Source organism: Struthio camelus, chromosome 13 (assembly GCF_040807025.1).
Source record: "Struthio camelus isolate bStrCam1 chromosome 13, bStrCam1.hap1, whole genome shotgun sequence".
Lineage (NCBI taxonomy): Eukaryota > Metazoa > Chordata > Aves > Struthioniformes > Struthionidae > Struthio > Struthio camelus.
In genome coordinates this window covers 6,621,160-6,645,569 of record NC_090954.1, presented here as the reverse complement: position 1 = coordinate 6,645,569, position 24,410 = coordinate 6,621,160, and the positions used below count along the sequence as shown (strand labels likewise).

Below are 24,410 nucleotides of genomic sequence, written 5' to 3'. Positions count from 1 at the left end.
CATTTAATTGGATCATTTACAACTTTGTGGGACTTTATAGCTCACAGAAGAGCTCCCTTTTAAAAACTGGTGATAGAGTTCTACTTTCAAATGCTGCCAAAAGGAAAGGTTTGTTGTTCTGTGGCTATGGCTAAAAGGCGTTGGAAAGATAGGTATTTGCTTCAGACTTGTTATTTTTCAAAGGTATGTCCAATGTATGCTTATCGTGGTTGTTTCTCCCTCTTCTTTCCCTGCCTGCCTCCCCTGGTCGTAGGAATTTGACATTTGTTTGCCCGTGCGTTTTTTAATGTTTTTAAAACTTTAATTGAACTTAATTTCCCCTTCTTGCAACATAGGTGGTTTATAGCAAGACAACTGGCATTTCCCTGTAACCTGTTGTTATTCAAGCCTTGTACCATGCTTTGGCATTTCATCCTGTTAAAATGCAAATGGTATTGTTAGACATGTCACCTACAAAGCCAGCGGGTCAGCCAGGTGGCTTATTTAATGTGCTAATTTGCTGTAATTTCATCATGCTTGGAATATGGATCATACCTTTGAATAGCTCAGTGGCAGACTTTAAAATAGCCCATAAACATTTTCCTGAAGCCTGGTAACAGGGGAAAAACATGGTGGGTCAGATCCTGACTCCTTGATCAAGGCCAAGTGAAGTGATTGCGTTTGGGATGCTTTAGCTTCTTCTTGAACCCACGGGTATAGCGCGAGACCCCGACACGGGGTGCCGCGTTCCTGCTGCACCTGGCTGCTGCCTGCCCCGGGGAACAGAGCTGGCTTAGTGACGGGTGTTTTATTGCAAAAACACTGCCGTGACGCTAAGTACCATTCGGTTTAGTGAGTTAATTATGCATTAGCTGCAAATGAGACTAAGCGAGTTTTCGAGCTCCCTTTTGCAACTCTACGTGCTTCATTGAAAGCAGAGCCCAAGCTGCGCTTGTGCACGCGTGAATGTCTCGCGAGGGCCGGAGGTGGGTAACTCGGCAGGCGCGGGCGGCGCTCTCGTCCAGACCGTATAAACTGGCGCAATGGGGTAAATTGGGCAATATGTGTTTTGCAGATGACAAACTCTAGAATACCGGCCTGTTCACAATGACTTGCCAAAATATTTGCAAGATAAGCATTTTCCAGATGCCGTCGTTAGGTCGGTGCCAAGTGAAACATAAAGGTTGACCCCTACATTAGTTTTCTACAGAATAACTTTTTCCCCCCTTTTAAGCTTACTTTTAATTATCCAGCTGCACACCTCTTACTCTTTCAGTATTTAGTGCTAAATTGTGAAACCTTCAGTTGCATTAATAAGGTTGGTAGCTGAAAATTTTCTGAAGGATGTGTTTTTCTGTTGGAAAAACTTTATGTTCTGGTCTCAAAATACTCCATTTCAGCAAGGTCAGAATGGTTTGTTTGCCTGGTTGGTTTTGCGATTTTTTTCCCTTTCTCCTTTTGGACTATTATGTTCTAATAGGACAGTTAAAATTGTAACACAATGTATTTCACAGTTTTGCAACAAAATATTTTAGCCCAGGATATTACCTTGCTGTCGCTTAATCTTTTAACAATGCAATTATCTTTCATCCCTGTGTTATTCATTGTCAGACTGTGGCCCTCTGGGTTGAATTTAGTTTTCGACTTTTCAGCATTGTAATACCTTTTCTCTTTGTTGTGACAGGCCAGAAGATATCTCCTTGGCAACAGCTAGCCGTGGTTATTCTTAGTGCCTCTTGCCCGGCTCTTTGCCAAGGCGTCCACCTGGCCATTGTCACTGCGCTAATTGGTGCAGCCTCTGGAAAAGACTTTTTTTTTCGGTTCTGGAAGTTGTTCTGCTGCGTTTTGCCGCTTTGGTAGTCTTCAGCTTTGTTAGTCCTTGCAACTGTGATTCAGAGAGACACTTGAGCGTGTCCCTCAATTTGAAGTTACTGTGCTGTTGCACGGGTGACGGTAAAGAAAGAGGATTGAGAGCGCTCCTATCCTCATTGCTCGGGTGGCAACCTCACCTTCGTTCAGGGCTCGCCGTGTGGCAGAAGCCGTACGCCGCCTCCGAATCATGACTATAATGGTAATGACGAAGACGCTGGGCGTGTACGTGTTTGTGCGTTTGTGAGTAGTACAGCTGGTTAACGGGCGTTCACTTGGCAAATGCAGGACAATTGCCTTACCCAAGAAGTTTGCAAGAATGCTCTATCCAGACCCAAACAGACAATACTTTCAGTGATGTTAAGTACTTTGAACTCCTGCTGATTTCAAATGCCAAGACCAGATTATTTCAGTAGGTGGCCTTCTTGCAGCTAGATTTTGAGACCTTTTTTGGAGAGCCTGGTCCAGCTGACATTGGCACCTGTGGCAAACTTCCCACTGACCGATAAAAGCTGGAGCAGGCTCTGCGTCAAAATGTGATTTGCCTAGAAATAGCAGTAAGAGGCAGGGTGCTCATAATAAGATCTCATGATTAGCAAGACGTGCAGCCTAAAAGTTTCCATTTGAATTGCTGCTTCTTTGCAGACAAGGGCTGGACTAGGATTCATAACCTCTTCGAGGATACCTGTTGCATATTTGGTCTGCAGACTGCACTAGTGAGGTCTTGCTTTTGGTTTATACAAACAAGTGGAAGAGAAGGGATTTGAACACACACCCAGAAGGAATTCGATAATTGCTCTTGGGTAAGGATTTACCATCGTGTTCATCTGTGATTCCAGAAATCACATGAATCCGATGAAAACCGAGTTCAAGTCCAATTTATGTTGAGGCAGTGTCCTCTTGGGGATGCTTTTTTAAACGGGGCTAACGTCCTATCATTACCTGTGTGTGATTTGCCTCTCTTACACGGACCATTTTCAATTTGCTTTCACCTCACAGCAACTCTCTTCCATTTTAATTCACCTGGTTGGATTTACCCAGTTTTCTTATGCATGATATGTAGCATAAGGGTCCAAACGCAGGCTGTAGTATGAAAAAGGGATTTAGAAATTATGAAAGACCAAAGTGGCTGAGCAGGAATGTAAAGGGGAGAAGGAAAAATAGACAGAGGACATTTGGAAAACCAAACAGAAAGCAAAGGGGAAGAGCAGAAGGACTGTAAAAAATCAGTAGAAATGTATAAAAAAGCAAAATCAGGGAAACTCTTGGTTAGCAAATGAACGAGACATCGCAAATGCGCACAACTGGCAGGAATAAAAAAAAAACAAACTGAGGAACTTAAAAAGGGGAGGAAAAAAAGGCTGGGGGATGGAGAGCAAGATTTGTTGACTGTTAATTGCTGTCTCCGACCTCCACGGTTTAGGCTTCAGTTTACCAGGGCAGACAAACGAGGACTTCAGTAGCATAGACGAACAGGCGAACTGGGGGCTGGCTGGGGAGTCGGTCGATCACAGGGGACAGCTGCGACAGGCGCGTGCAGCGCGCGCGTAGCGGGGAGCGTTGCGGAAAAGACGACTTGTGATTTCAAGCTTTATTCCCAGACGCGCAGTGCTTTGACGAGCTGTCGAGGGCGTTTGGTCCTTTGCCAGAGGTGCAGAGGTACCAGGGCCGCGGGAAGCTGCAAGGCCATCCTGCCTTGCACGGACGGCCGTGGACGGCCTCGCACCCGCGCTGCGATGGCGAATCCCGGCCTCCGAGTCGCAGCCGAGGAGCGCGGGCCCGGCGGGGGGCCTCTCGGCCGCGCGGGGCTCCGCGCGCAGATGCGGTGAGCGGGGAAGGCTCTGCCTCGCGAGGCCGCCCAGCAAGGTGTTGTCAGAGATCCTGAGCTGTCACAGGTGGAAAATTCCTGTATCAGACAAGCAGGGTACGCTGCGGGGTCCCGTGTTAAGGCTTTGATGCTGCGGTTGATCTACGCTGGATAATGACCTGAAGTCCTACGCAGGCAAAATGGATGTCTGCGTCGATGGGAATTTTCCTGGTCTGAGAGATGAGGATCGGAGACAGCCGGTGTGAGCCTGGGTGTTCAGACCTCTAGCCCCCGTGAAAATGGGAGCTGGGGTAGAGCCCAAACACCAAGAAGTAAAATAGCAGATTTCAATACGAGAGCAAGCAGACACGACTGTGGACTGGGATATTGCACGCTGCTCAGAAGGGAGCAGAGCAGACGGAGCTCGTGTGATGTCTGATGGTGGAAACAATTTGTACTTGCACAGCACAGAGACCTTTTCTGGTTAGGTCTCGATGTGCTCTACACACAGTAATGAATCAGGGGGCTGTCACAGCTGGGGACGTCGTCTGGTTCTTGAGTCAGCAAACGCTGAGGATTTTGCTGCCTAAGAGCAGTTGGGATTGCTTGCCTGCATTACCTGCAAGCAAAAATGGAGGAGACCCCAAAAAATCCAGGCTGCGGCATCCAGCTGGGTTGTGCACACTCTTGTCCCTGGGCAAACTCTGCTGCCCGGGGCTCAGCCTTCACCCGTATCTTCCAGCATCGCAGGGGAAGTCTGCGTCAGAGGCAGGAAGACGACCCAGCTTGTCGGGCTCCCACTTTTGTGCTTTAGCCACAAGCACAGCTTTGCCTTCTGTCAACAACCTGATCGCTTCGTCTATTGACCTGGAAGATAATTTGCAGTGTTAGGAGAAAATCACTGAAACAGCAATGATTTTCTTAGCCAGCTTGAAAGAAAAAGCAGGGTTTTGTGAGGGATTTGTGGGTGAACTGTTGCAGTGCTGCTGTCCTTTGATTTATTCTGGATGGTCAGCTCAAGAGAAAAATAAAACCTCATCTCTCAGGGTTTAATTTTCACAAATGTGAACTTTTTCTAGTAGGAACAAGAAGATTTCAAAACTGGCTATTGTTAGCGCCTGCAAATGCCAAGTGTCTGCTCTGGGAGATGGAGAACAAAGTTGGCACCAATAATTAGCGGCTGATGCACTGATTTGGCAAAAGTTGCTGAAAATGAACATCTGAGGGAGAGGCCTTGGGATGATTTAGTAAAATACAGCACAGCCTGAGATGACTTTTGGAAGGTTGTTGTACCAAGGGCAGAGGTGAATAGAAGGCAGAGAGCACGTGGAAAATGTGAAGGGGGAGTTTAGTGTCTTATTTAGTTCTTTGATTTTTTTCCCCTTGTCTGTTCTGGCATATTAAGAATATAGCGATACAACAACAGAGTTAACTGATATAACTGAAGAAAGCTGAGGTGTCAAATCTAAGGTTAATGGGTGGGTTGGACAGAAAGGTAGTGAAGCCTGAGCCTGAGAAATTTCTGATTTACCGTGGATGCAATTGTGTTTCACTTCTTCTATAGTAAAGTATGGGTATTAATTTGATTTGGACATAACTGCTATTTTTAAGCAAATATAACATTGGCATTGCACAGTATGGGAAATGACTGCAATAATTTGTCACCGGAGAGACAGAGAGGCAGAGAAGTGGCAGATGAGGAATTTGTGTGATGTGTGGTCAGGCTGTGCGTGGAGGCATCCCTCACTCTCAGAAGAGAGGCCCCTGGGAAAAAACAGTTAGTGGGAAGCTGGGATATGAACCAAAAGTCTTGAAGCTACTGTCGTAAATATTTTGAGCTGGGCTGCTGGTCTTGGGATGCTTCCAGTGGCAGCTGGAGCCGGAGCGGCTCGCTCTCTGAGGGGAAGCACGCGGGGTCGGTTCCTCGGCAGTACCAGCGCTGCCAGGCTCACACCCGAGGGGCAGAGATAAATGGGGGTGTGGGGAATGTTATGCCCGCAAGCAAATTTGGAAAAGGTTGTTTGGCACCCAGTGGTAGTGAGATGACTCCCAGGGAACCTCGGGGATAATCTCAGGAGTCTGCAGGTCTGTAAGGGGTAGAGGGTCACAGTGCTGAAATGAGGAGCAAAGAGGGAGGACAGGCACTTTTCGCTGGATGGTAGGATCACATCGTGCCTCTGGCTGCTCTGCTCACAGCAGGAATGAAGATCCCACGCTAGGAATTAGTTTGACTTTGACACATTAGAAGGGAAAGAAATGGAAACACAAAAGCTCTAGATACTTCGACAGCCAGCCGTCCCCCGAGATAACAGCACGGCGGCGGAGGCTGGCCTGCCCCACGGTGAGCAGAGCTGCTGGTCCGCAGCCCCCGTGAGCCCCCGTCTGCAGTCACACCGCGGGTCCACACCCGCAGGTCGTCTCTCGCCCCACCTGCCGACCACCGCTGCTTTGCAGCATCTCATCTGATAGCTTTGGCCGGGCTGCTTATCTAAGCTGTAGTTTTTGTAAGCAGCAGAGAGAGGACATGACCTGCAGCCCCTGCCAGCCTCCCTCACTTTCTAGAGAGCTTCTAAGATTTATAGTCAAATTTTACCGTAACTGTGATTTGCCTTACAAATCGTGAATGTATGATTGCCCCATGATCCTATAGCGAATCTCCTGAGACCTCAGTGATAGCTAAGTAATTACTCCTGGGCGCAAGCAAAGATTAACTCTGAAGCTTTCCCAGTGGAGCAAACCACGAGACAGGGCTGCAGCTGGCTGTGTGACAGGCTTTGAGCCCTGAAGAAGAGCTCCCCCCGTCGCTGCAAGGCTTGGCTGTGTCCCCCCGCCACGGCCAGCCTGCGAGTGACAGCTGGGCTCTGCGTGAAGAGCAAATTTTCATGCTGAGTCATGCGTTCTGCCCAGCCTGGTTTTAAAAACTCCCAGCAGCTCCTGCTCCTGCTCCGGAGGCTGGCAGTGGGAACGTGGTCGTTGGGTTCGTCGGCTGCGTTAAACGCTGCCCTCCCCGGAGAAGGCCGTCGTGGCTCCGTGGGGATGTAGGAGCCCCACAGGGGTATGTTTTTGGGCTGGGTGTGGGTGTGGGGGACTCCATATGGTGAGAGGGGAAACTGTCCAGTGCAGCACAGGGTTGCGAGTCTCAGTTCCTTAAAGCTTGGGGCAGAAATGGTAAAAGGCTGTTCAGGCAAGTATGTCTTTCCATGGCTGTCCTTTGAGCGCAGGTCTCCTGTAGGAGGCACAGAGACAAGCATCCCTCCTGCTCGGCGCACGCAGGACATGGCCCAAAGCAAGGGAGAAGGCCAGTGATGGAGGAGGGAGGTGGGAGGTAGCGCGTGCCTCCCTGCCGGCCAGCTGGGGGCCGGACGGGGCTACCCGGGCTGCCGCTACGGCAGGGAGCCCTTGGGAAGCTCTGGTCCCCTCGCGCCTTGCCCAGGGCCTGCTGCGACGGGCACCCGAGGCAGGGGTCCTGAGGCAAGAGCACAGTTATTCTTGAAATGAGCCCAGTAACCTGGAGACTTGTTCATCTCCTCCAGAGCAACCTGTTCTGATGTGAAAACCTGAATAAATGAAGATGGAGAATCCACTTTCTTTTGTAGCGTTTCTAAGTGCTGTTTCTTATATCTGCTTTGAAGGTGATGGCTTTCACTTCTTCCCTTTGCTTCCTATTATGTTTTTTTCTGAACGGAGCACTAGAAGCCTTTAATAAACCCACAGTTCTCTCCCTGCTGTTCTTAGCCTCTCTGAGCAGATCTTTTTCTGCCACTCACTGAAATCAAGAGATTCTTGCTGGGACTCCCAGGGGCTATTGTAATGCAAATGATAATGATGATATTAATGGTAATCATTGTTATTCTATAGGGTAATATATCAAGAGTCCATATTTTCATGTTAATTTTTCGTATGCAGGTGCCACATCAAGTGTATCCTATTCTGTCAGAGAACATGCTTTTTATAGGGGCACTATTATAAACAGTTAATAATAAAGCTGGCCAGTCTTGCACCTGATGTTCTTTGACATTCAGTAATGCCATGTGACATGACAAATTTGGAATGAAGGATGAAAAGCTGCTAAAAGAAATACTTCGGTGTAGCTACAGCTAAGTTGATTTTATATCTAAAATATGTTCTTGAGTCATAAAGATAAAAAAGATTCATGTCAGTGCTCCGGATTCACTTGCGTGCATCTGGGAAAGGAGTTAAGGTGTTGAAGGGGTAGGGCTGGTTTATTGCTACCTGTCTGGATATGAAAGGGTTGTATCAGCAACTGCACTTGCCTTGAAATATGAGTCTGGGAGCAGTAAGATCGTATTTTGAAGTGTGGTGTCTGTCTTCTGTGGTTCTGAAACTGAGGGCATCCACGGCAGTGCGAGGCCCCTGAACAGTCTGTTTGTAGTACAAGCATTTCTGAGTGCATTACTGGAAACAGCTACATTGTTCTCATCAGACTACTCTTGGCCTTGTATTTATTACACAATGTTACTTGTAGAAAGTATTGCTTTTATTTTTCAAAGTAAAAATCTTTTGAGTGAGATTGCACCACAGTGTTATTGTCAACTGACATTAAGTGAAACTCAGGCTGTTACATAACATTCGGAACATAACAAATGCTGCTACTTTGGCTTTGCACCAGCTTCGCTGAGACCTGAGTTGGAGGCTCTGCTCATTGGTAACTCGTTTGTCTGTTTGATTTCAGAGGCTAACCTCACTAATTTGGATAGTCTCGGCGGTGTGTTGAGCCTTATCGAAGACCGGGTGCATAGTTCCAGGCGCCGCTACCGCAGGCACGCGACCGATGATGATTACAACATCGAAGTTCTGCTGGGGGTTGACGACTCAGTTGTTCAATTCCACGGGAAAGAGCATGTTCAGAAGTACCTGCTGACCCTGATGAATATTGTGAGTACAGCCCTGTTAACGGCATTGTGCGGGAACAATGAAGCCAGAGTGAATGTAGGTTGGCTTAGCCATTTGAATAAGACGTCAGAGATGCCCCAATCCCAAAACACATGAGCAGGGTTTTTAAACATTTTAAGAGTCCCACCACCAGCTTTTTCCTGGGTCTCTTTTTCTTCTCTTCCTTTTCCCCTTAAGTTATGTCACCTTCTGCAATGAGAAGAAAATCCTGCCTATGCCTGCCTATGAGTTTTGATGGATCGGGGCACAGGGTAAGGGCATAGGGTCCTTGGAAGTCATTACACTTTAGATATGTACTGTCTTAAACTAAGCTCCCTCAGGAAACCGTGATTTGGAGAACTATGTTTAAATAAGGTCGTATTAGAAACTTCGATTGGCTCATTCATTTTTAGAACTACTCAGTTAGTTAAATTCTTTGATTCCTTGACAATCACTTTAGGTCCCAGGCCACCTAACTACTCTTTGTTCACACCATAGTAAAATGTTATGCAGTATATCCATGAACTTTCTTTAACTGATCTAGTATTTACTCCATGGCTGACATCTTTTGGTTTCCTTAGTTAAATATTTAATCTTCAGAACCCCTATCTGTGCAACAGACTGTGTACTATAGTAGTGATGAAAGCAGACAGACACAGGAGAATATTATATTTGAAAGAACCATTTTTTCTCTAAATGTCGAAACAGCAGACAGGGCCATAGGCAGCCCTTTAGTGCCCCTTTCAGTAAGCAAGGACTCTATTTTGTGGGAAAAAAATCAAGTTTTGAATAATCATCTCTATTATAGATCAAAATCGAAATATGTTTTGTTCTTTTGGCCAAAAAATGAAAGAGAGGAGCTCTCTCCAGAATGACTGTTAGCCCCCGCTTCATTGGCAACTCATTCTGGGATGACTTTCTTCCTTCTCATTCTCATCTGGAACAGGAGGCTCTTCTTAGTAAAATACACTTCTGTAAAAACTTCAGTTTCTTCAAACGTGTTCTCAGTGAAACATGGTTGAGCAAAACATCGTAGGTCTGCTCTGTCTTTGACAGACAGAATATGACTGCTGAAGCTTAAAGAGGAACCTAGAGGATGGGCGCCTATGGGTGACTTCTTGGCACTGCAAGCCCTGGAGACATACATAGACAGAAATCCAGGCTATCAAGTACGTTTTGCCTGGGACGTGTCTTTTCCAAGATGTGTAGTGTCATTATGAGGCTTAGTTTTTCTTCCTTTATTACATTCCTTTAACAAAATGTAAAATGTCACTGTTTTTCATTTTAAACGAGAAGTGGAATACAATTTAAGAAAATCCCTTGTGTGAAATAAATTCAAGTGCACTGACATTTTGTAACAGTATTGTAAATACTTAGAAATCTGGACTAACATTAGAGTTATAGGGTGCTTAGTGTATGCTCTGATGGCTGTAAATATATATATTCCAACAGAAAGGACATAGTGAATTTCATTTATTTGTGTGGTTTGTTTCCTCTGAGGCTTAAAACAAAATCTACAGAGAAACAGATGGTTTTCTACATCTCTAAATTAACAAGCCAAACAGACCTAACCAGGAATGTGGCAAACAGGCTGAAATAGATTAAACAGGACTCTTTACTTATCATGTCACTTAAATCTATTTTTAAGAAAAAAGCATACAGTAGTGGTAAAGAACCCATAAATGTTCCAGCTCTGGCATATACTTGTTCCTAATTTTAGCAGAGCATCCAGCACACAAATTGTAAGAAATAACAACTCTTGAGCATGCTGTCTCTGCAAGTGGTTTAGAAAGTGCAGCCTGTGTAACCATATCCACAGGGCTGTAACAAATCTTTGACATAGGCAATAAGCTGTTCTTTTGTGAGATCTGAGATAGAAATGTGTCTTTTTGGGGACTATGGATATGCGTCTTCTCTTTGTGTCCAAGATGTGGTGAGGCATTGGCATCCTCAAAGCCCTTCAGGAGGCTCTGGGAAGCCTTTGGGAGTTATTAAGATCGTCCCATTCTTTTCTTCTTCGTAACTCAGCCAGTTCCCGGCCGCTATGTAATATAGCAGAGGGACGGGGGTGGTGGTGAGCAGTTCTCTCTTTCTGGCTCTCCGTGCTTTGCTCAAGAATAGAGGAGCAAGAGTTTGTTACTGCAGCACGGGGCACCTCTGGAAGAAGTATCAGATGATGCTGGAGGTCCTCACCCTGCACGTCTAATCCCTTTTGATCCTTACCTAGCACGTCCGATCCCTTTCGCTCAGCTCCCCTTTCACGACCAGGGAAGCTATGTCGTCTGGCTGCTAGTTGCGCACATCACAATGCAGGACACCAGCCCTCTCCTTCCATCAGCAGTGTAACTCTGCTTGGCAGCTCCTCTGGCTCTTGCCTTCATTGCAAGATAGATGCAAGGAGAACTTCTGTGTAAATAATTGGTTTGGTCTCCTTTGCTGATGTCCTGTTGTCCTCTGTTCTAAGTCCCTCAGTTCTTTTTACCTCTCTATGGAAAATGAGCCAATGTGAAAAGGCTTGGGATCTCTAGCTGTTAGGGGGTGCCTATAGTATGTTTCTGACTGGATGCATAGGCCCAAGGGTGCCTAAAAGAGCAGGCAACTGGGGAAAATTCCAACTGACCTTTTAAATGTGGTAGAAGATTCTATTATGACCATCAGACTGCATGTATCCTACTGGGGTTGTGGGTACAGTCATTTAGCTTTGTGTAGTGACAAGGCGTTAAGCATGAAATCAAAGTCTACACAGTAAATAAAAAAAATAAAATAATAGTGGAAATATTTACTGGAGATAAGAGGTGACTGGAAAACTTGAGCTTCTATGGTTCCAAAAATAAAATAAATCCAGGTGAATTCTCCCTTGTGCCCAGACTCCTGAAGGCAAAATTCTTTATCCGTTCCCATAATCGCTTTCCCAGAAACATCTCCCAGCACGGCTCCTTCTCCCCATTTTGCTTGATTTCACTGTGCACGATGGTGCTAGCAGTTGTCCTTAATTAACTTTTCCTAGGGAACTTGGGTGGAACCCCACCACCAACCCAATCAAAACAATATATTTTTTTTTTCAAGCCAGTGCAGTGACTTATTCAGTAAATCTGTTTTATGCTGCTTAAGTGATGTTACAGTCCACACCTAAAAGCCATAAAGTGAGAAAAAAACAGGGGCTGGGTGTCCTGGCTATCTTGACGAGCTATGCTAATAGTTATCCCAAAGTTTGGAAATGAAGTCACAGTCCCAAACGAATGGCGATAGATGCCAGAAGTTTTTTAACGCTTTGGGCTGCAGCCACGTATCGCCTGACTGCGCGCCAGCCATTTCACTGCAGTGAGCTATGCCTCTTGCCACCCCATTTTTATCCTCCAGTCATTTCCTTGTACAAAAGCTTTGATTTCTCTTACTGCCCCTGCTCTGCTCAGCGCCATGGGGACGTTCAGTCAGGCTGGGGAACAAATGCCATTGTTTTCACTTTGGAGACCCTCGGCTGCCTCATGCTTGCACCATATTCTTCTGCACATCGTGCTGTGTTTCTTCCTGGGTAGGATATTATCTTGCACAGTCCTCTGTATTTCCAAGTTTGAGCCCACACATTGCACAAATTAGCTGTATTTATAGCATGCAGGAGCACTGCAGCAGAGGAGAGCGATTTGGGGAGGTATCTTGCAGCTTGTAGTCTACACAAGAACATGCAAGGTAATTTAATTTCAGCAAAAGAAGGGCAAAAACGTCAGATTTTATCTGCTTGTACAAGTGTTTGGGAAATACTGAAAAAGCACTCGGCTAGAAGCGTCTTGTTTGTTGTGAAACAAAAGGCTTTCACCGCGGGACACTGGGGGCTGGATGGGCCTTGTTGAGCTAAAGTGGGTATTGGTGACAGCCAGCCTGGGGCTGAAATTCTCAGATCGTTTCATGCCTCTTTTAAAAATAGTTTTCAGGATTAAGCAGTCCTTTTGCTGCCTGCTGTGGGAGAGCGGCAGACCTGGGCCTGGCCGGTACATTTGCCTGGCTGGGCCAGCGGTATTGATTCAGGTGAATATTTCACCTGCACAATCCTGTGTTTAGATTCCCATCCCCGATGGGCATCTTGATAGTAGATTTTCTAAAGAGGCAGAGTTAAAGTATCTGATCTTACAATATTTCTGCTGTTCAAAATAGCGAAGTCCCATGAAATAAGCTCAACCGCAAATGTTTTTGCCTGTATCAGCTCCATCTGTCTTGACTTTAAATTTGCAGCTTTCATGCCTCTCTTCATAATTGTGATTTTTCCCAGTGAGGGCCCTGCTGTAGCCTTTCCTTGTGTATTTTGTCTTCCTTCCTCCGTTCCCACAACAATATATTTGAAGCTTGTATCAAGTACCTCATTTTTGAATGCTGGCAGTTTTCCTCCCTGTGTATTTCCTGGAACAGTTTGATGGAAAACTATGTACATTGCTTGATTTGAGACCAATTTTAGGGGTGGGAGGAGGCGAAATCTTTACATTTCCTTTCTGTTCCTGTACTGTAAAAGATCATGTACTGCAAAGTTTAGCAGCTAGCCTCTGTTACATCTGTGTAATGGATATAGGGCCCAAAATATTTTTGGTGCTGGAACCCATCTCCTCAAAGCAGTTAGGTACCTAGCTGCTGCTATTTCAATGGGAGATAGAGCCTAAGCAGGATGTAGGCCTCACTTTGGGCTAGGTTTGTCGGAGTATTCAGTCATTTACCTGCCATTGAAATCGATGAAAGTCAGTCTTAAAAATTAGCCCCTGGGGTTATGGCTCTCCCTGCATTTAAGTGAAACTTCAGCCCCAAAGCAAAGGGATTAAATGGATTTTCATTTGAATAACTGAAATCAATGGGAGTTACGCAGCTGAGGACTTTGGAAAGTCCCACGAGGCTTTCACCTCCATCTTTCAGCACCAAGCAGATCTTTGAAAATGTGGCCCTGAGGCAGTTCTGAATATGCTATCTGTTGTCTTTAATAGGATGTACATGATGCTACTATCGTATGTGAGAATTCTGCTTTCGCATCTTTGGATGATGAGGGATGAAGGTTTTCAGGTACAGAACAGCAAGTCCCAAATGAGAGGAAAGGGCAGAAATGCCATCGGTTTTTAACTGACAGTCGGCTGAAAACTTGCAAAGCTTGTCTAATTCGAGCTGTTGAAAAGAAAGTGGTGATTGAACACTCTGAAATAATGGTGTGGCCTGTATTCAGAATCACGTTTTTTAAACTAAACTTTAAACTAAAAAGCATTTTTTAGGACAGGAAGGATATTTCAGTAATACTGAATTGACTGGATTCTTAAAGTTAAATAATTTATAAGCACCAATGCTCATTATTTCAAATCTGTTTATTTCCATATGAACACTTCAGATCTGAACTAACTCTAAGAAATTCCACAAATAACAAGTGCAAGACCAGTTCTATACATCTAAGTGACTTCTGTTGTTAATAGTTGAATTACAGCTTGTTTAAAATTTTAAATATGTGTATGAGAGTTAACTCCACTTTTAGATTGTTTGTTATAAAGCAGGAGGTTTGACATGTGGTCAAACCTAAGTTGGACCTAAGTGACTTTTTAACCACAGCAAGAAGTTTTTGATGAGGCCTCAGAAGATTATTTTGGTTGGTTATTCTGACTGCCGTGCTAGGGTGGCTGTGAGAGTTGTACATGTGACTGGACGTTGGGTAGGTCCCTTAGGAAATGCTCATTCTGAACTCCTAAAGGTTTTATCAGTTTTCACAGGGGTATTATTTCCAATGTCAATTAGGTGAGCGTTTCTCATGATTATTAAATGGCGTATGCCTTGCTGTCCTGTTGCATGGAGCACTGAACATCACACAGGTTTTGGTATCATCCTTGAGGAAAGAGTAATTACTGTTAAAAGAAAAAATTTCCTTTACTCCAAATATCAACATGAACTTTAACTGTAAAGGTTGCAGTCAGGGACTTTTGAGAGGTGACAGTTGTGGCTTGCGTGATGGCATAGGGAAAATTAGAATCAGCTTCCAAATTTTGGACACTTTCCCAAACCACACCACTTAGATTTAAAGAGTTCACCTCATTTATTGCATTAACACCGCACCCCTATCTCTTGTATCAAGTTCAATAAAGTAATCCACTTAATTATTTTATGATACTATAGCTGATTTTATTAAAGTGCTCTTGAGATTGTAATTGAAACAAATCCTAAATCTTTTGGTGCAAACATGGTTTATTTCCAGTGTTTAGAGAAATTTCTCAGTGCTATGATTTAGAGGCAAAACCTGGGGAGTTCCAAGAGCCTGAGGGAGGAACTAAGAAAAATAAATTAGTCATGAAGTCAGAAAACAAGGTCTATGACCTTTCTAAAGCCAATGGTACAGACAAAGACGAGATAGAGCCCGTAACAGTGAGCTAACGAGAGCCTTGCCAACACATCTGCTCTGCGGTATGTTTTTCATTTTGATCAGAAGCAGCTCACTTGGACTTAGTAACTTCTACTGAGCTCTCGCACCCACGAAGGTAAATCAGAACTCAGACTTGGTATTTACATACAAAATGCCAGATATTTATCTCAGTTTTGCAATGTACATTGCCAAGCGCTTCTAAACTCGCCTGTATGGCCTATGTCTTTGAGCGGAATAGTAGATGTTTTCCAAATCTGAGATCACAGCTTGACCTTTAAGTTTCATCTGTGTTGTGTGCTTTCATTATTCTTTTTTCCTCATGACGGTCAACAAAGATTTGCAGAAAAAAAGAGTTCCTCTCTGAGGAAATGAGGAAATGCCTTGTAAGGACTAGAAAGGGAGACTGCGGGCTCTGGATTTTGCCTGATGACTCTCTATGTGACCATAGTTTATCCACCAGAGGAATTAATGTAACGTTATTCCCATGGGATTAAGATGAAGCTTTGAGAATGTTAGAAATGTTAGTTTGGGATCTTCAAAAGCATAAAGAAGGTGATGAAAATGGAAGAGGATAGTGTTATTTGAAGTGGGAATACAGAAAAAATAAAGTGAGGGGGGAATGCTTTTAGGAGGGGTCAGATTACAGAAGTTTGTGCTCGGGATCCACCATGACATTTCTGGTTCCTATCCTGTAATTTGAGACAGCCGCTCCTCACGGCAATAGACAGTCCCTGGATGCCCACCAGGCCCCGGGTCTTCGCTGCAGATGATTGTGAGTCGGTGAATGAGCTGACGGTCGCACCAGGCTCCTGCCGGCGGCTTGCTGGGATCTCGGCTCACCCACGGGGAAGGAGCTGCCGCTCTGCCCAGCTCCTCAACCATCGCTCGGGCAGGGAGCCACGCGCAGTCCCCGCTCTGCCCGTGAGCATGTGGCCGTAGGTAATTTCTGCCACAATAATTACTTAAGTACGTTTGGGTGATCAAAGCGCAGTCTAATTGGATCGGATGAATCATCGATTTGCGATAGCTGAAAAGCCAGATGAATAAACTGCCTCTTGTATTGTCCCCTCTATGAATGGTTCGAGTTGTCCTCTCAAGCCCGGGGCAGCCGGGACAGATCTATTTGAGGTTGATAGCAGCCGGGAGTTGAACATACGAGATGTCCATCAGCAGTCTGCTCGCAGCGCACCCAGGGCGGCAGCGGTTGGATGGCCGTGCGATGGCTGCACGGAGCGGCGGAGGGCACGGCTCCGAGCAAACTGCTCTGCTGCGATTTATGGTTCAGCAGGGTGTAGCCGTGTTGTGATGAAGTGCCCTGTCCTTTGCATGACAAGAGTTAGCAAACATTGCGAAGCTGGGAACTCCTTCAAGCTGCGTGAATGAGTTTGCCTATGGCTTGCCAAAATATGCATAATATTATTTCTTTTGCTGAGCATTGGCTTAATTAGGGATTCAGGAAACCACTTGACTTTCCCTAAAAGTCCTGCCAGCTTTATCAGCAGGTAACCGGATCTGCAGCAAGACTAGCAAAACTGCAGGCTCTTTATTATTATGTGCAGTACAATAGTTTTCAAAATTCACTTTCAGATTTAGGCCCCATTTTGCTCAATAGTAGAAACTTTGCAGTGTTTCCTTTACGAAGCATGACGCACCTCACAAACACTTAGCCTTTTTAGGTTTTTTTTTAATGCATTCTACTTGGTTACTGTTTTGGCTTCAGATTTGCTTAGGGCAGAGGAATTATAAGCAGAGAGAGGCAGAAGAAAAAATAAACAAAGTCCCTGTTCTCCTTATGTGGCACCAAACTGTGCCAGCTTGGTTTCTGAACAGCAACTTCTGTTCTTTTAGAGAAGTGCGTGTTTTGCTTTCATTGAAATATTCCAGAAAAATAAATCACGACACTGAGTTATCCCAAAATAGTTAGAAACTACAATAGTTTTATCAAAGTCCCTTTGCGGTATTTCACCGTGCCTTGAGCTCCTTGAGATTTAACCAGCCTTTTCCATCACCCTCTCTAAGCGCTGAATCACTGCAGAACATCTGGCAAGGTTTAAAACAAAATCTTTGCTTTCTTCAGTTCAGGAGCTTTGATTCGGAGCTGCTCTTTGGGCACCATCTTTTCCTGTGAAGCAGCACAATTTTAGGCTGGGATCCTTACTGAGCTAAGAGCAAAGAGCAGATCCACTGCTGACCTTTCTTTCATTGCGATAAATCAGGCTGCCCTACTGAAGTACGTGGGGGTACATTGCTGTAAAAGTGCTATGTAATCATTTTCAGGCCCATGTGTATTTGTTATGTAGATATCTGAACATATATATATCCATTGACTGACTACCTGTGCCTTGAAACAACATTTCAGCATTTAATTCAGCAGCTCCGTGTTGGGAAGGAGCTTGGAGCGTTCCGATTTCACAAGCTGGTTGGTAGTTTTGTGCTCTGTGCTCTCAATTCCATTAGGTAAACTCTGCACTCCTGTTAAAATGACCTGTGGAAGTTTAAAGAGTCTAAGCCGGGGTCTGCGGACACCTTTTCCGCATATGCATTTCTCATGCGCTATCAAAAGCACGTAAGCCTCAGCGTTCAATCACTTAGACCTTGTTTCTTTAATAACTTCCTGAAACACACAGGTGCAATTTAGGTCATGCTGAAAAAAAATGCGCATTTACTTATCTATGCGCAATGAGACGCTACCAGTCGAGCTACAGTTTAGCTTAGAGAAAGGGGCAGAGGTTCAGTTCAGCTGCCGTGCGAAGGAGTTGGATTCGTCCTTACAAGTGAAACGAAGATCCAGAACTTTGAACTGACCTACTGTCTTGCAGAAAATCCAGCATCCCAAGAGAGTCAAGCAGCTTTTTACGGTGCTCACGCGTTTCTGTTCATTCACAGATTGTTTGTTAGATGTCATTTGCATGAACAGTCAAACAGTGTTTCAGTTCTGTTCCATCAACAGTCGCATGCCAAGTTCCATTTTGGCATGCAACAGTGATCCGGTTGTTCTGTTACTTCACTATTGTTAAGAGAGGCTTAGGTTAACTTCTGGAAGTTAATGGGAAAGTGGTGTGCAGCAATTTGGATTCTGTGTTATGAACTAATTAAGTACTTATTTACATGCTGTGTTTAGTGTCTTCCTTGCACAGGCCTTTGTGTTCAGTATTCATTTCACATATAGATAATTTACAGCCTATTTCAGCATCGTAGATGCATGTGTTCTCTTTCCAGTACATGAAGGATTAGGCAAATTAACATCCCTGCATGAAGATGGTGATGCCCTGGAGTGTCGGGGGTAACCAGTAGAAATCGTGATGAAGCATCCTTGTCAACACGCAAGGGCCTTTTTCTTGGGCGAAAGATTTTTTTGTAAAGCAAAATGCATGTCTAGATCTTACGTCTATATAATCTGTCTTCAGTAATGTCCCTCAAAGTAAAAGATTTTTTTTAAATGCGGGAATATGAAGTTAATCTTCTCAAGTCTCACTTATGCACGTAAATAAATGATCTAATTTCCAGTGGTATTAGAGGGCACAGATCAGCTCCTTTTGCCCTGCAGTGAGAGCATTGCGCCGGACGGGCTCCTCGCCCCCAGCTGCCAGCCGGGCGCCCGCTCGCCCGCCGGCAGCGAGCCGGGCCCGGGGCGTCCCGCAGCACGTCTTCGCCACCCGGGCGGGCACCCCGTGGGTGCGCGGGCTCGGGCCCGTCGCCGCTGTTGAGCTACAGGGGCTCCCGAACTGTCAATGCAAGATGCTCAGGACTTCTGAAAACCTGGACTTGTATCAGACGTAGAGTTAGGCTCTTCTAGCCACCGATACTGATAAATGAATTAAGATTCGCTTTAAAATATCAATGGGGAGTGCTTAGTAAAACCTATACTGATGCATTAATTTTAATGATTTTTACAGGAATAAAAGATGAGCCATTAGAGCTAAGGCTGACTGAAGAAATGGGGCATTATTTATGATGTTTTTAATGAAAAGTATTCTGGAATTTACTTATTAGCTTATACTAGTGAATCTATTTTCGTAGGAAAAAATAAAAGTATGTGTGCAGCCAGTAAAGCAGTCCAGGTTGGTGCGGCCTTTACCAAGGATCTTGGCATAGGGAAAGAGGTCTCAGGAAAGACTCCTGCCTTGCAGGGAATCTCATCTGCCTCTTCTCATTTATAAAGCTACGTTCCTGCCATTTGGCTGAGTACCTTGGCTCAAATGAAGGGTCTCGGGCATCTCTCCATCACCGATTATCTCTGTCGGCCTTTTTAACGGTTAATATTTGCCTGGCTTGCTTGTAGTGGTGCTTCCTAAGTAATTTTTATACATCCACATTTCATTCTTCTCTCTAAATATTTACAGCTCTTTTTTCCAGTGTTCCTAGGGTGTTTTGTCCGTGTGCATGTTCAGTTGCGTAGCTCTAGTACAAAAAAAAAAGAAAGTTTTTTTGTTTGCTGGCGTTTTGTAGCTTTTGTTCTGCTTGCAAAGTTTTAACACTGATTAGCTCTGACACAAAATAAAGCCAGCCCATGCGGCCGGCCATGCTTTTTGAGGGAGGTGTAGCCTCTTGTCAGAATGTAATTTGATGAGTCCCAGATGGAGGAGTTACATGATGCAGCTGAGCTGATCTAGCAAACGGCTCTCATGGAAGATGCAGTGGCAGAGCCTGTCCCCCTACTCGCCCCTGCACCTTCCCCTGCGTGGTCCTGCCCAGCAGAGCACTGCTGCGGTTGTTGCTGGGATTTGCGTGCTGGAGCAGTTTGCTGCGGGCTCAGGCGGGCGCTCGCAGCCGGGCGCTGGGCAGGGAGAAGGGCAGAGCCGTGACAGAGCGGGCGCTGTCAGATCGGCTCAGCTGCTTCACGCGGGTGCACCAGGGCGCAGCACGCACAGAGACGCGGGCAAGTCTGTTCCTCCGCGGGCTGCAACTTAAATACCCGGTAACGCCAAGACTCTGATGGTGTTGTCTTGCTTTTAAATGGTTTCCTGAATGGTGGCAAGTCTGGAGACTGTGATGGAGCTTTAGAGTTTAGAAGGGAAAAATCCCCTCTCGTGCCAGTGGAATTTTGCCATTTTTATATCTGATCACAAGTGATCTTCTTCGTAATGGCAGTGCAGAAAAGGTAGTGCTTTAATTACTTATTGCCCGGGCCGTGGTTAACGTTATGAACGCTCTGTTGCAGGTTAATGAAATTTACCACGATGAGTCCTTGGGTGCTCACATTAATGTTGTCCTGGTGAGGATAATCTTGCTGAGCTATGGAAAGGTGAGTAAAGGTTAATTTAAATGGGAGATATCAAGATCTCTTAAATTCAGTCTTTTATGACCTATGTAGTTATTGGTGGCATGTATTGGTTTCATGTTTTAATTCATACATTGTCCTTAGAAGTCCAGGAATATAAGTAACATCATGTTTGGTAAAGAATCTGCATTTATGGGTACATGTACTTGTTTACTGTGAACTTCAGACTAGGAAAATAATTGCAGTGTCTTTTGGGTTTTCTCTGTGCCATTTCAAGTGGCCACTTAGCTCTGGCAATTTATCTTTTCAAATTTGTTTGGAATAATTCATGAAACATAGTGGGGTAATGACCATTTTGATTCCTAAAGAAAATGTGAAGTATTGTAGTAGAACTGTATCTGTAACAATAAACACGTGGAAGATTAGTTCTACAAGATGCTGAGTGGTACAGACTCATTCCAAGAACTCATTTAAACTTGCGCTTCACATTAGTGAGACTAAACATGTGCTTAAAGTTAAGCGTGAGCTCTGTGGGATAAGGGCCAGAAGTCAAGAGCTTTGCAGATCAAATCTGTATTTAAGAATTCCAAGTGCTCCCTTGCTGTTTCCTTGGAAGGGGTCGCTCTACAGGCAAAACTCTGGTAAAGAATTAAATGCTACATGATTTTCAAAAATATTGAATTGCTCAGTACCTATGTCCTATTTTTGCCAAATTAACATCAAAATCTATGGAAACAGGAACCGGGCATTTCAAGGATGTCGGTAAGTTATTGGTTAAGGACAGGCGATTTTAGTGTTCTTTAGTACAGCAGCATGCCCAGCTGCTCAAAGGAGAGTGTTCAAGTCTATTGCCCCTTTTTGTGACTGGAGTTACTGTCACTTGCATATTCATGTAATAATCCTTGTTTCTGCAAGACTCCACGTACGTTTTGCAAGTTGGTGAAATGCTGTCAACAGAGAGTCAACTCGGAGTCAGTGATGCACCTCCACTGACGTTCACCAGTTTACCCTGCTCGACGTTAGTTAAGAATTTTGTTCCCTGGTGCAAACGAGGGAGCTCTGACTTCTAGTCTGGACTCTGCAAGAGAGTGGATTCAGTAAATAAATCATTCTGTCAGAGCTTCTCCATCTGAGAGCTAAACATACCAGTCCTCCTCCTTTCTTCCCACTGTGATGTAGATGTTGGTTAAATGTTTTGAAGAAGCGTCATGAGAGGCATGTGCTAAAATAAAAGGTAAAAGAGGTCACACTTGCCATTTTGTTATCCAAAGTTCATGGTGTGTGTAGTTACATTAAATTATGAAATAAAAAAAATATCCTTGTGATTGGTGTGATGACAGCAACTTGAGGGATTGCACATTGACTAATATTTCTCAAAAAAAATTAGATATTGCAGTAGTGGTAGAAAGCAGCAGAGTAAGAACAGGGCTAGTCACTTCTTTTGCTACCCTTAATCCCATAAGTATTTCGTAACTGTTGTGCACGCCCGTCTTTAGCTGTACAGATCTGCACTGGGAGCAGTCTGAACTCTGATAACTTCTGCTATTTTTCTGATGGAGGACTGTAGCTGCAGAAGACCTTATTCCACTTTAAGAATCTTTATTTTTGTGTGAAGAATAAAGCATCGCCACTAAAAACTTGAATGATACTGATCTCATATTAATCATTTTCAGAGAGGTAGCATTTGTGATTTAGTGATATAGGTGGCAATGAAATAGGTAGGATGGAACATGGAAACCTTCACTTCTTGATGGGTCTTTGGCCACATCACAAAAATAGTAGTTGCAGGTAGCACTATATAATCGGCTTGTGGATGACCTACTTCTGGATTCTAGATCCGTAATCCAGGGTAGACAGCATTTTAGTTCCTGAGTTCTCCTGCTGGCTTCAGCAGGAATATTTATATGGAATAAGATGCCATTCTAGTATCACAAGATAGCCCTATATAAACCACGAAGAGAGAGTTTCTCTTGCGTTTCCACACCTGATTCTTATTTACACTATAGGCACTTTAAGGCTTTCTGGAAAAATAAAGTAAATGTAATAGGTATGATCTTGGAGCTCTTTTACCTGATGATGTGGGCCCTACATGCCTTAGCTATATAAGAACCAAGGTTTTTCTGTCTTAACATTTTAAGGCTCCTGAGCAGAGCTCCTGATCAGAGGTCTAGTAAATGGGAGTAGAAGATGAGGAGGTTTCTCTTCAGACCACTGAGTTTATTTGGCAGTGGAAAGGCAGGGGAGAAAGGTGTATAGGTCTTATCTTCAGGACCTGTTTTGTGGAATTAGAACAAAACCTGCACTGTTTTATTATCCTGCTAGAATACAGCAGCACAAGCATTTTTCAGAAATATACATTCAGAGAGTAAAAGAAAGGGTGCATGTATAGATTAAGACAATGCATGAACAAAGCAGCCTACTTGGCCTCACAATATGAAAATATTATCCCAGAATCTTGTTTGAGTAAGCATTGCCGCTGAAACCTTGCAGCTGGTATCTTCAGACTCGTTTACTTCATTGTAGGCAATTTATATATATTATCAAGGGTGCCATATAAATAATCATAATAATTGCATTATGGTTCTGCAATTGGTGAAGTATGTATCAATGATGTATTGCTTTTCCTTCAGGTTTATGACAGTACTCTGAGCTACGGCAAATTGTCCACCCCTAAACAGCTTTTTACTCTATTATTTTTTTTTTAAAAAAAGGATTATATTATTTTATACAATATGTCATCTGTTGATAAGGATAATATGGATAATATTTTGGTTGCATAGCAACCAGCTTTTCGATGATTGTTGATGATACTCCATTCCTTGAAATGTACTTATTTTTTAATATTTCCAAATAAACACCGCTGTATATTCCAAAGTTTCAATAATTTCATTAATTTCCGTAATAAGATACAAAAACATAACTGGAGTGCAGGAAAATGTTCCATAGTGATGACATGTTGCAATTACTTCATGAGCGAGTTCAAGAAACGCAAAATCATTTTACTGAATTAACACTTTGTGTAAGTTATTATCTCTGCCCTTAAACGACGAGTCTGACAGGTCGATGCCATTAAAAAAGAGCACAGAGCTGGATGATGGCACAGGGGTGCGTTTGAGGAGAGGGCAGTATAGAGCTGTGCTGTGTCTGGGGTGCACTTGGGAACGAGCTGTGACTGGAGCTACCAGGCCCTTCCTGACTCCCCACTTCTCTATTAGTATGGTGAGCAAACGAACAGCATTACCTGACATACCACAGGGGCAGATGTGAGGACTTCAGCCATGCTGGGCTACTGTCCTGTCAGTTACCAGTTCCACAAACGGGATAGAAAAATGTCCGACAAAGGCTACTTCATGCTGCAGGAGCTACTGTGGATTTCTCTTAAGCGTTTTTCTTTCCGTTGACTCTCACGATCAGAGGCTTTTTTGATATTGTGGCATACTACAAAGAAGTAAATAAGATGCATGCAGTTCATTTTTTTTTTTTCAGATGGGAAGAAGGAAGGGTTGGCTTGCTTCTGCTTTTTTTTGACTTTAGTAGTAGGAAGATTGGTTTCAAATTTTGGAAGCTGCAGATACACTTGAGAAGGATATAATTCAGTGTTTAGGCAAATTATTCCATTTAGACTTATTTTGGTTGTAACAACTCTGAAATCCAACTAGCTCTAGAATACTCATGGAAATAAAGCAACCGCTATCACCAAATGCAGAGGAGGTGGCAAGAGATGAGCTACAAATGGATTAACAGAACCCAACTGGTTGTAATAAAATTTGTTTGGAAACATATTTAAATCCCAAGCACCGCATAAAGTCCTCTCATCACCTCTTTGAGGTGGATGAATAAAGAATATTATTCCCATTTTACAGCTAAAAAAACAAAGACGTTAAGTGTTATTTTCCAAGGCCACGCGGAAGGTCACTGGCAGACTGGCGATCAGAACTCATAAATTCCTGGCTTCCAGCCCCACACGCTGTCCATTGACAATGGTGACTTTGTGTGAAGACGATCTGCCCATACACAGCGGTGGAGAAAAGCACACACATTACCTGCGATGGGTATAATTAGCAAGGTTATTAATGAAAAAGTTTCAAAAAGACTTTTGCAGAAACTGTGAGAATTTCAATAAAGGCAGCCGCTGGGTAAATTCTTGGCTCCGTTAAAAGTCTTGCCTGGGATCAGTTAACGTTGTGAACATTCACATATGGGCCACCTGTGCGACATGAGGATTTACGAGAGCCGCTTGGGAAGCGTGAACATGGCTGCACAAGGCACCA

The 24,410-nt window shown here is 44.1% G+C and overlaps 1 protein-coding gene across 1 annotated transcript in view; it reads left to right on the top strand.

Annotated features, from left to right (window-relative positions):
• The window catches only part of ADAMTS2 (ADAM metallopeptidase with thrombospondin type 1 motif 2), a 190,419-nt gene that overhangs the window by 118,387 nt on the left and 47,622 nt on the right, over positions 1–24,410 (top strand). The window contains exons 4-5 of the mRNA XM_068959888.1: positions 8,349–8,551; positions 20,080–20,163. Of these exons, the coding sequence (XP_068815989.1) occupies positions 8,349–8,551; positions 20,080–20,163 (287 nt within the window). The remainder of the gene's footprint in view (positions 1–8,348; positions 8,552–20,079; positions 20,164–24,410) is intronic.